We start from the raw sequence: 11114 nt of genomic DNA, 5'->3' as shown, positions 1-11114 counted from the left end.
ATAACTTTAATTTCAAAGTTCAAAATGGAGATGATGAATCTCTGCTCCCACCGACACGAAAACGAAGAGACCATGACATATGAAACCAGCCTAGGGAGCCTGAATGATCTTAGGTGAAAACCCTTCTGTGCCAAATCACTGATGCAGGACACCTGCGTGGTCTCCCTCCCGGACCTGTTTCATGAGAGCATCACTACTCACTGCTCGTTTGATGTGGTTTAGGTGCGGTCTTCACTAAGAGGCCAAGCCAGATGATGTAACCACCTGATGGGTTCTTCCTGCCCACTGTGCAGACAAACCCATTCACTCAGCCCACAGCATTGCAATAAAGAAAGAGCTTAGTTAACACAAGGCTGGCCACCCCTGTGCAAATCCAATCAGTCTTTCAGAAATATTGGAGGGTAGGGTTTTTAAGGGATAGTTTGGCAGGCACGGGGCTAGGCGAATGGGGGCTGCTGATTGGTTGGAGATGCAATCATAGGGGTGTGGAAAATGGTCCTCGTGCTCTGAGTCCACTTCTGGGTGGGGCCACAGGACCAGCTGAGCCAAGAGTTGAGGGTCTGCGTGGTCATCTGGTCATCTGGTCATCAGAAATGCAAGAAAAGACATCTCAAAAGGCCAATCTTAGGTTCTACAATAGTGAATTGGGGTCAGTTGCAAATCTTAGGACCTCTGGAATAATGGCTGGTTGTCATTTAACTATGCCTGCATCTTAGCAGAATTTAGGACCCCCTCATCCTCCTAACCTATTGGACTTTCTTTGCTTTCATTTTTTTAAGAGACAGGTTCTGTCCCCAAGACAGGAATGCAGTGGTGTGATCATGGCTCACTGCAGCTTAAAACTCCTGGGCTCAAGTGATCCTCTCACTTCAGCTTCCAGAGTAGCTGGGACCAAAGGCACATGCTATCGTGCACTGCTAATTCTTTTTTTTTTTTTTTTTGGTAGAGGCAGGGTGTCACTATGTTGTCCAGACTAGTCTTGAACTCCTGGGCTCAAGCAATTTTCCACCTCAGCCTCTCAAAGTGCTGGAATTACAAGTGTAAGCCTGTGTGCCCTACCACCTGGTAGACTCATTAGTTTTGTGAAGGCAGTTTTGTTTTGGGGGAGGGCTATTATCATTTAAACTATAAATTAGCTGGGCACGGTGGCTCACACCTGTAATACCAGCACTTTGGGAGGCCAAGGCAGGCAGATCACCTGAGGTTGGGAGGCCGAGACCAGCCTGACCAACATGGAGAAACCCAGTCTCTACTAAAAATGCAAAATTAGCCAGGTGTGATGGCTCATGCCTGTAATCCCAGCTACTTGGGAGGCTGAGGCAGGAGAATTACTTAAACTCGGGAGGTGGAGGTTTCGGTGAGCAGAGATCATGCCATTGCACTCCAGCCTGGGCAACAAGAGCAAAATTCCATCTCAAAAAATAATAATAAATAAATAACATAAACTATAAATTAAATTTCTCCCAAAGTTAGGTTGGCTCAAGTCCGGGAATGACCAAGGGCATTTTGGAGGTTAGAGGCAAGATGACTGTTGGTTACATCAGAACTCTCTCAGAGTCATAACTTTCTGTTACAATTTTTGCAAAGATGGTTTCAATGGTATTTGGAGTCCCCATAAATCTCTTGGCCAGTGGCCGAAATGTTAAGAAAAATATCTTGTTACTCCTAGAACATTCCCATGCCTTGGGAGTCGCCCCAAGCTAAACCATCAGAAGGGGCAGGTGAATTACAGAACCTGCTCTTCAGGCATCTTCAGGTCTACTGTCTGATTCTGGTTTACAATCCTTCGGGAACACCTTGGTTTTTCTCCCAATAAAATGGAGATGTGCTGGGTGCCTCTCCTCCAGGCCCCTGCAGTGACTGGTACCAGCTAGCATACCATGATGGTCTGTTCACATCTCTTTCCTTGCATACATTGGGATTCCTGAGGTCAGGGACTATCACTTTCACTGTAGTTTCCAAACTTCTGGCGCGTAACAGTGAATGCATGAACGAATACACAAACGCACATAGCACAGTCAACTGACTAGTCGTTTCCTAGACTTGACTGGCTTTCGAGAGCAAATGATTCCATATTCAGGGATTTTGAAGCTGGGCATGGTGGCACATGCCTGTATTTGTAGCTACTTGCAAAGCTGAGGCAGGAGGATCCTCTGAGCTCAGGAGTTTGATACTAGCCTGAGCAACGTAGTGAGACTCGGTATCTATAAAAACAAAATTCAGGGATTCTGCAAGCCTATTATTAAATTGTCAGTAACTTGAAATTGACTATGGTAGAAATATTTACACACAGAAATTGGCAACTGCTACAGATTAGGACTTCCTCCCCTCCTGCCCTTTTCAGAGAACTTGTTGACCAGCTCACCACCGGCTACCACTTACTACATCAGGCAGTTTTAAGCACCTTCCGTATATGAATCTGCATTTAACCCTCACAACATTACATATATGAATCTGCATTTAACCTTCATAATCACTTTACATTTATGAATCACCTTACATATACGAATCTGCATTTAACCCTCACAATGTTATTGCCACTTTACAGTTGGGGAAACTGAGGATGAGAGAGGTTAACTTGCCCAAGTATGGTTCCATAGCCCTCTGTGACAGGAAGGTGGGAAGGCCAACTGAAGACCATCCTGGCCATCTTTGGGCTCAGCTGCCCTTTGTGGCTTCACAAGGACCAGGTATATGAATTGTGGCCACTACTTTTAATCAGCTTCTCCCGGAGGAGGTCCTCTGGGAGAAAAGATGCAGTTGCCTGGTGACTCAAGTGTTTCTCTGTCCTCCAAAAGTCACGCTGTGTTATGGGGGGGGATGAAGCTCACCCCCCACAGGGTGCCCCTCTTCCAGGGCTCTAGACAACAAATCCATACAAAGCTGCAGACCTCATTCTTGCTTCTTGCTCCGTTGATGCCTGCAGAGCCATTGGTAGGTTTGAATGAAAGCCACGACATCCTAGAACAGGCAGCGACTGGCTTTGTGTGGAGGGCGCCCTGCGGGTGTGTGCAGCATTGCCAGGTGAGGGCAAAGCCTAGGCAGATGGTAGGTGCCACTGCAGGGGCCCACATGGAGACATCTATCCACCCTGAATTTGGCTTTGCTGTATCCCTTCAGGACCACAATTGAGGACAGTCCTGGACTTCCTGAAGCTCAGCTTTAGAGACGACACAGTCTCTCAGGGCCTCATTCTGGTTTGGACATTCCGTATCTCTGTGGGCTCCATCACGTCAGCCCTTGTTTACCCATCTGCCTTGTTACTGCCCATGTGTCTGTCTCCTCTTCCCACCAGGAGCTCCTCAACGAAGGTGGCATCTTATTCCTGGCTGTGGCTCCAGGACCCAGCCAAAGCCTCGAACATAGTAGGTGCGTAATAAATGTGCAATGAATAAATGATCGAACAAATGCATAAATTGTGCCTTGGTTTTTTCCTCCTTCCTGCTGCTCCAGGGATCTCCTGATGACTTCTCCAAGCCCTGCGATTAGGAATAAATCCTTCTTTGTCATCCTACGCAAAACTTCCTCCCTCCCAGCTCCCTGCTGGCTGGCAACGGTGGCTTGTTTGGCTGTGGACATAGGAGAAGGGATGAGGACTCTGAGAAGGCCTCCCTGAGGATGTGAGTTTCCACTGAGGTCGGAAGAGGGAGTGGAAGGGAGTTTCCGGCAAAAGGAACAGGTGCAAGTGCTTGCCTAGGAGCTAAGAGTGGCCACTGGGTCAGGGTAGACAGCCTGGTAGGACAGATACCACCAGCTTCCTCGAGAGTACCCAAGAGGCAGAGTGAAGCCATGTGCCCCACTCCTTGCCTCAGGGCTTTTGTCCCCAACCCTACTATCTCCAACTCTGGGAGCAACTGTGCCAAGAAGGAGGGGCTGATGTCCAGAGAATGCCACTTCCTATCCCCCCAGCAGACAGCTCCATCATTTAATCCTTGACTAGTTTAATATAAAAAAATTCCAGGAACGGACATTTTAAGTTGGAATGAAATTGCTCCTAGCAGCTGTATGTAATTGGTTGGCCCAGAGGTTCAGAATTCCCAGGGGTGTTGAGGATCCTTTTCCTGATCGCAGAGGCCTGCCTGTGTTTCCAGAATCCTTCTAACCCGAAATGGAGCCCCTAGGTCAGCTGTCCAGCCGGCTCAGACCAGTCCACCCTGATCGGGTCTTGCACTGCCCTCTGGAGAGTGCTTTTAAGTGCAGATTGCAGATGCTGCCTTAGCTCTATGAATGCAGACAGGCAGTGTAAGGGGAAGCTGGATTTTCTATTTGTTTTAGAGACGGGGTCTTGCTCTGTTGCCTGGGCTGGAGTGCAATGGTGCAATCATAGCTCACTGCAGCCTCTAACTCCTGGGCTCAAGCTATCCTTCTGCCTCAGCCTCTCAAGTAGATGGGACTTCAGGCACACACTATCGTGACCAGCTGATTTTTAAAAAGTTTTAAGTTTTGGTAAAGATGGGGTCTTGCTATGTTGCCCAGGCTGGTCTCAAACTCCTGGGCTCAATCCTCCTGCCTCAGCCTCCCAAAGTGGTGAGATTACAGACATGAGCCACTGCACCTGGCCAGAGCTGGATTTGCAGCCAGGAAGGGACTGATTCTGCTGCTCTAGGAAGTTTTGGGACCAACCCCCATCCTCTACCTCGTGGCTCTGAAAGTCACCCCCCACCCCTGGAAAGGGCTGGGACCCTGGCTTGAGCCTGCAGTGTGCAGGAATGAACAGCAGTTCTCAGCTGCTCCCTTCTCAGCAGCCTGTGAAACTGAAAAAGGTGGGTCCACCTAAATCCCCTCTGTGGGCACTGAAAAACTCCTGCCCATACCCTGTCTCCCTTCCCCCCAACATTTATCATGGAGCCTAGCGTTCAGAACAGACCTGATACCTGATGGTCATTGACAGTGGTGTCGCTAAGCACTGTAGAGCCTTCAGAACAGCAGAGCCTTGACCTTGACGTTCTGCCCTGTCTGTTGTGTGCCTTTCCAGAGGACAAGATTCCATAGTGCCAACCAGCCTCTGTGACCTTGTGCTGTGTCCATGCCAGGCCCTTTGGTGGACATCTTCTTAACTTATCCTTATTTTAAGGAGGAGGAATCATGTTAGACAGGCAACAACAGTATTGGCCCCGGTCACCTGACCTGGATGGAGAGCCAACCCCTTAAGCCTTCTTAACCCAGGACTTCCCTAGCGGGCATGGGGACCACTGGCATTGCCTTCTCTCTAGCAGTTTGCCCCAAATGCAGCCTCCTGGGCCCGCTTCTGCTGCTGTTGTTGTTGTTTTGGTGGTGGGGAGAGACAGTCTTGCTCTGTTGCCCAGGCTGGAGTGCAGTGGTGAGACTGCAGCTCACAGAAACCTCCATCTCCCAGGTGCAAGCGATTCTCCTGCCTCAGCCTCCAGAGTAGCTGGGATTACAGGCATGTGGCACCGCACCAGACTAATTTTTGAGTTTTTAGTAGAGACTGGGTTTCACCATGTTGGCCAGGTTGGTCTTGAACTCCTGAGCTCAAGTGATCCTACCGGCTTGGCCTCCCAAAGTGCTGGGATTACAGGCGTGAGCCACCGCGCGCAGCCCGCTCCTGCAGTTTGAGGTGCACTTCAGCCACTGGGCTATGCAGGGCCCCCACGGGCCACCACGTGGATATGTTCACCTCAGAAGGTTGCTGGGGCTTTCCTGGAATAAACCAAAGCGCATGGTTTGCCTTCAAATAGGATTACTATTACTGCTGTTCTCCACAGAGCTAATTCCTGCTCTCTGACCTCCTAGACTGTCTCAGTGGAGTTTTCCTCCTAAGTCTGGAGGATGTGAGGTGGGATGAGTTGGGGGTGGGCATGGCACCCCCAGGGGTCCCACCCCTCCTACCCACGCCCCCAACTCTGCTCACACCTGCTTCCTCCCAGATCCAGCAGGGATGAGGAATGGGCGAGGCACGTGGCCGCTGCTGCACTGACTGAGAACTCAAGGCGGTGGGCTCCGGGGTCCCCCTCCCGGCGGTTTCCGGGCCCGGGCGGGGCGCTCCCCTTGCCTCGCAGTGAGCGAAACCGGCGTGCGCTAGGACCGCGCCGCGCCGCCCTTAGCCGTTATATATAAGGCCGCGCTCCGGCCCCACGCGGAACCCGTGGCTCCAAGCCTTCCCCGGCGTTCCGACCCGAAGCCGGACCCGAGGCCAGCCCCGAGGCCAGTCCGGCCGCAGCGCAGCCGAGGCCAGCGCGGGGCCTGCGAGGGACGGGCGCCCGGGGCCCCCGCCGCGGGCACCATGGGCGCTGCCCACTCCGCGTCCGAGGAGGTGCGGGAGCTCGAGGGCAAGACCGGCTGTGAGTACCCGCGGGGGCGGCGCAGGGACTTGGACGGGACCTCCGAACGGCCACTGCTGGGGGCCCCGGCCCGCCGCCGCGCTGTGTGACCTTGGGCCAGTGGCAGGCCCTCTCTGCGCCTCAGTCTCCTTCTCTTTCAAATGGGTCCCCGCCGGCCACTTCGCCGGCTGCGACGAGGAGCTCCGCTGCGAAGCTCAGTGCTGCAGCCGCTCAGCCTCCGACTGGCCCGGGAACTCCGTGGCTGGGGGACTGCGGACCGGGGAGGGAGCAGGGCCCGGGCTTCCCAAACGCAGGGCAGGTGCCTCGGGCCGGGCTGGCGAGCCCCTCCGGCAGCCCGGCTGGGGCGCGCGCGCCGCACCTGAGAATCTTTTGCATTCGCGAGCGTAGGGGCGGAAAGTTTTGAAGTTGGCGGACCCGGGTGGAAGCCGGGCTCCGACGCTCCCCAGCAGGGTGACCTTAGGCGGGAGAGTCGGTTCTCCGCGCCTGCCTTTGTCCTGGCATCTGTAAAATGGGTTCAGACGGCCTCACCCCCATGGGTGGCTGGAGGGCTTAAGCGAGGCAGCGGCCGCAGAGCACTTTTCCCGGAGCCCGGCGTCCTCCCCTGGGTTCGCTGGGTCTCCCCGGACCTGCAAAGGCTGCGCGCCCCGCATTGGCCTGGGGCGGGGCGCCCTGGGAGGCCGGGACAAGTTGCCCGCAGGGAAATGGCGGAGAAAGCGCTTGTCCGCCCGAGTTCAGCTGGGCTGGGGACTTAGCCTTGGGTCCTGACTTCGGCGTGGCGGGTTCTGCCACTGGTGGTGGAGACCGTGGCGGTGTGTGGCGGGGAGGCGGTCAGGTGTATGAGCAAACCGGCTTTAGCGAGGGACAGACTGGCTGTGAATCCTGCCAGCTCCGCTTCCTGGCTGTGTGACCTTGGGCTAGTCACTTTACCTCTCTGATTCTCAGCTTTCCTTCTCTGTGTTACAGAGTTCTCCTAGTACCTGGTGGACGCTCAGGGAATGGGAGCTGCAGATATTTTCGGAAAGAGGTAGCTCCTGGCACCTGCTTAAGGTGCAGAGAACCAGCGTCTAATATTGACCACCAAGAGAGGGTGGCCCCACCGTTTGCGTGTCAGCTGAAAAGCAACCCCTCTTGACTCCCAATCTAAATACCCCTTTCCAGGAGAATGGGAGGAGAATTGCAGAAAACCATTCATAACTTGTGTGTGTGTGCCCACACTTACACATCTATATCTGTATCTCTCTCCTGTGTAGAAATGTAGAATTATATACAACTAGGGAGGTAAAAGGTGTGGCGGGTAGCATATCTAATATGGTACCTTTTTTTTTTTTTTTTTTTAAATGATCCTTTGAGCTGCGGCTGCAAAGTAAAAAAATAGAAAATGTAAACGGGAAAATTCGGGTACACATTGGTAATTGCTATATTTACAGACGGGAAGAACCCACCAGAAAGTACAAATGGATACTTGGTGGGGGCTGTGGGTTGGGGGTGGGGAGTGGAAGGGATGAAGGGAGAGTGAGCTTTTTCTCTGTAAACTTCTAAGTTCATTTTGAACTATGTTGAATATTTTACTTAAGTTTTATGCGCTTCAATCTGAAGATTTATGAGAGAGAAAGGAGGGATTCCTCTAGCTCTTACTTGCCTAGGTCTCCTGGTTTATTATTTCTCAAGTGCCCTCTTCCAGCCTCCCACTGCTTTGAATCTGGATGGGTGTCGATGGGTGTTCTCCGTGGTGGGGATCCCCGCTGGAAGGTTGGGCTCTCTGGCAGTCCACCGGGGCACTTGAGAATTCCGCCTGGTTGTGGGTTTGATGGGGAGGAGGGGCTGCAGAGCATGCTGGGAGACTTGTCAGTTTCCTGGGTCCAGCCTCCCACTGGGATGACAGATGCTGTGTTCCTGCTCTGTAACCTTTCTAGATGTAGCTGCAGCGGCTTCCCTTCTTGTTGCCCAGAGCTCAGATTTCATAATCCAAAGGGAGATGGAGAGGGTGGGAGAGGAGGTTCTGAGGTTAGACCAGACTAGGTAGGTGGAACTTCAGGTAGGTGGAAAGTTGCCCTCAGTCCTCTGAAAGGGACTGCATAATCTGGTCACTCTTACCCACTTAGCAAATATTTATAGAGCACGGGCTGGGGATTTAGAGATGGCCCAGAGAGGCTGCTGTTCCTGAAGGGGGACACACAGTTTAAAAAAAAAAAAACACCCCATAGGTGTTAAAACTGTGAATGAGGCATAGCGGGGTGGCATGAGAATGGAGCTTTAGGGTGGATCTGGAGGACCTCCCTGAGGAGGTGATAATAGAACAGAAATCCAAGTAAGGAGGAGCCAGGGGTCTGCAAATCAGTGGAAAGGACATCTCAGGCTCAGGGGACAGCAAATGTGGAGGCCCTGTGGCAGGGACGAGCAGGCAACAGTAAATGAGAATACAGGACATGAGGACACAGCTGTTGCCAGGGCTTAGGCTGTGGCAGGAGCCTGATTTCAGGGGCCTTGTCAGGTACCTTAGGCATGTCACGCTCTCAGAGCCTCAGTTTCATCTACTATAAAATGGGCATAGTCATAGTACCTTCCTTGAAGTTGTTGGGAAGGATTAAGTGAGTTAATACACGGGAAGGTGTTAGACTAAACACACGTCCGTGTTTGTTATTGACCATGCTTCAAACAGTTTTGTATGTTGTGGTCACTCCGAGCCATACTGAGAGTTAAGTCTGGGTCCCACCCCTCCCAGTTACATGACCCTGGGCTAGTCATTTTCTCTCTCTGAGCCTCAGTACCCTCACCTGGATCCTGAAGGTGTTGTGTGCATTCAGTAAGGTTGCGTAGGTATGTATGTGAGGCTATTTGGCTTGGCATGGGAACGTCAGCTCCCAGAGACCCAGTGGGTCAGGCAGGGTCCTTTCTTCAAAGCTTTTCCCTTGGGAATCTTCCCCGAGAAAAACGGAGAAGAGCCTCCGGGTAAGGTGGCCAGAGGACAGGCTGAGCCTGCAGGGCTGCCGACTCTCCCGGCCTCCCTGAGGATCAAGATGACCCCTGACTTCCTGGGGAGGAATCGGCTTGATCCCTTTCTGAGAACACCATCCGGAAAGGACCAGAATATCAGGCTGAGGATAGTGATAATGAACGTCATTCCCCGAGCACCTGCTGAGCATCAGGCTCCATGCTGCAGCTCTTCACATGACACTCTAGAGTAATGATCCCCCAGGAAGGTAGTGTTAGGGCCATTTTACAGATGAGGAAACTGAGGCTCAGAGAGGTAAACCAGCTTGCCTGCTGCCTCACAGCTGCTAAATGGAGGAATTGGAGATCACAGGATGCCCAAGTCTACTTTCGTTTTTCTACTAAATTTTTATTTTTTGAGATAGGGTCTTGCTCTGTCACCCAGGCTGGAGTACAGGGGGGGCATGATTAAGCTCACCACAACCTTGAACTCCTGGGCTCCAGCAATCCTCCCCACTTTAGCCTTCCCAGTAGCTACAACTACAAGTGTGTGCCACCACACCAGCTCATCTTAAATTTTTTGGCAGACACAGGGGTCTTGCCACATTGACCAGGCTAGCCTCACATTCCTGGCCTCAAGCAGTCCTCCCACTTCAGCCTCCTGAAAGTGCTGGAATTACAGGAATGAGCCACCATGCCCGGCCCCAAAGCCGCTTTCTTACTGCCAGCATGCTTTCACTGTGTGTCGCTGCCACTTGAATTTCTAGGAACCAGCAAGGAGTAGAAAAAGACTGCCCATATCTTTTCTCACCTTCAGGCCTTTGCACAAGCTGTTCCTCTGTCTGGAGCACTGTTTTCATTTGATGCGCACAATTAGGGGGTTACATATGGGAACCTTTCTCCACCCAGGGTAGGATCTCAAACCTTTCCTCTTAACCCTGTCTTTTTTTTTTTTTTTTGAGGTGCAGTCTCATCCTGTCACACAGGCTGGAGTGCAATGGTGTGATCTCAGCTCATTGAAACCTCTGTCTCCTAGTTCAAGCGACTCTCCTGCCTTATCCTCCCGAGTAACTGGGATTACAGGCACCCGCCACCATGCCTGGCTAATTTTTGTATTTTTAGTAGATACGGGTTTCATTATGTTGGCTAGGCTGGTCTCGAACTCCTGACCTTAATGTGATCCACCTGCCTTTGCCTCCCAAAGTGCTGGGATTACAGGCGTGAGCCACTGCGCACAGCCCTGACCGTCTCTCTCTATGAAGCAAATGCTCATTATTGTTCAGGGGTCGGCTTAGCTGCTGCTCCCATCCAGAAAGCCATCTCTCCATCCAGCCTTTAACAGTTAAACGCCCATCCTCGGGGCTCTTGGAGCTCCTTCCTTCCCTTCCACAATAACGGGCATCACACTGTGTTATACTTGTCAGTTCTGTCACTTGCTACCCCCTCGAAACTTGGAGCTCCCTAGAGCAGAAAGAATGTGCCTTGTTCACCTTTGCATGCAGTTGGTGGTTCACGGTGAAAACACAAGAGGCTCACGTTAAAGGGGTGCAGTGCCCGGGGACTTTAAAACCCAAGGTGTATTGTTCAGAACAGGCAGCTGGTGGAAAACCCAGTGCTACCCTCACCAGCTGTCCTCAGCCACCAGCCCTCCCAGCATCTCTGGTTCCCTCCCTACACGATGAACCCTCTTGGCATCAGCACCGAGCCAGCTTCACCAAAAATATGCCTGAGCAGCAGCTCGCCCACACAGGGCATTGTCAGGTCTGCATGCCCACCTTCCTTCTCGTTGCCTGTTAGAGTCTCATTGATTGATTTCAACCAGAACTGAGTATTCCCAAGGCATCTTTTCTGAGCCAAGAAAGCTCACACCTGGATGATTAA

At 52.2% G+C, this 11114-nt stretch overlaps 1 protein-coding gene across 5 annotated transcripts in view; it reads left to right on the top strand.

Moving 5' to 3' along the window:
* Positions 1 to 6099: 6099 nt before the first annotated feature.
* The window catches only part of TESC (tescalcin), a 58300-nt gene continuing 53285 nt past the window's right edge, over positions 6100 to 11114 (top strand). For all 5 annotated transcript variants that reach the window (XR_013522144.1, XM_035257757.3, XM_035257756.3 and 2 more), the window contains exon 1: positions 6100 to 6302. Coding sequence is in view for 4 of the 5 variants with exons in the window: in XM_035257757.3 (XP_035113648.1) it covers positions 6245 to 6302 (58 nt within the window). In the remaining variant the exon portion in view is untranslated. The remainder of the gene's footprint in view (positions 6303 to 11114) is intronic.

This window comes from Callithrix jacchus, chromosome 9 (assembly GCF_049354715.1).
Source record: "Callithrix jacchus isolate 240 chromosome 9, calJac240_pri, whole genome shotgun sequence".
Classification (NCBI taxonomy): domain Eukaryota; kingdom Metazoa; phylum Chordata; class Mammalia; order Primates; family Cebidae; genus Callithrix; species Callithrix jacchus.
Note: the sequence above shows the minus strand (reverse complement) of the source record. Positions and strands in the feature narration are given on the sequence as shown.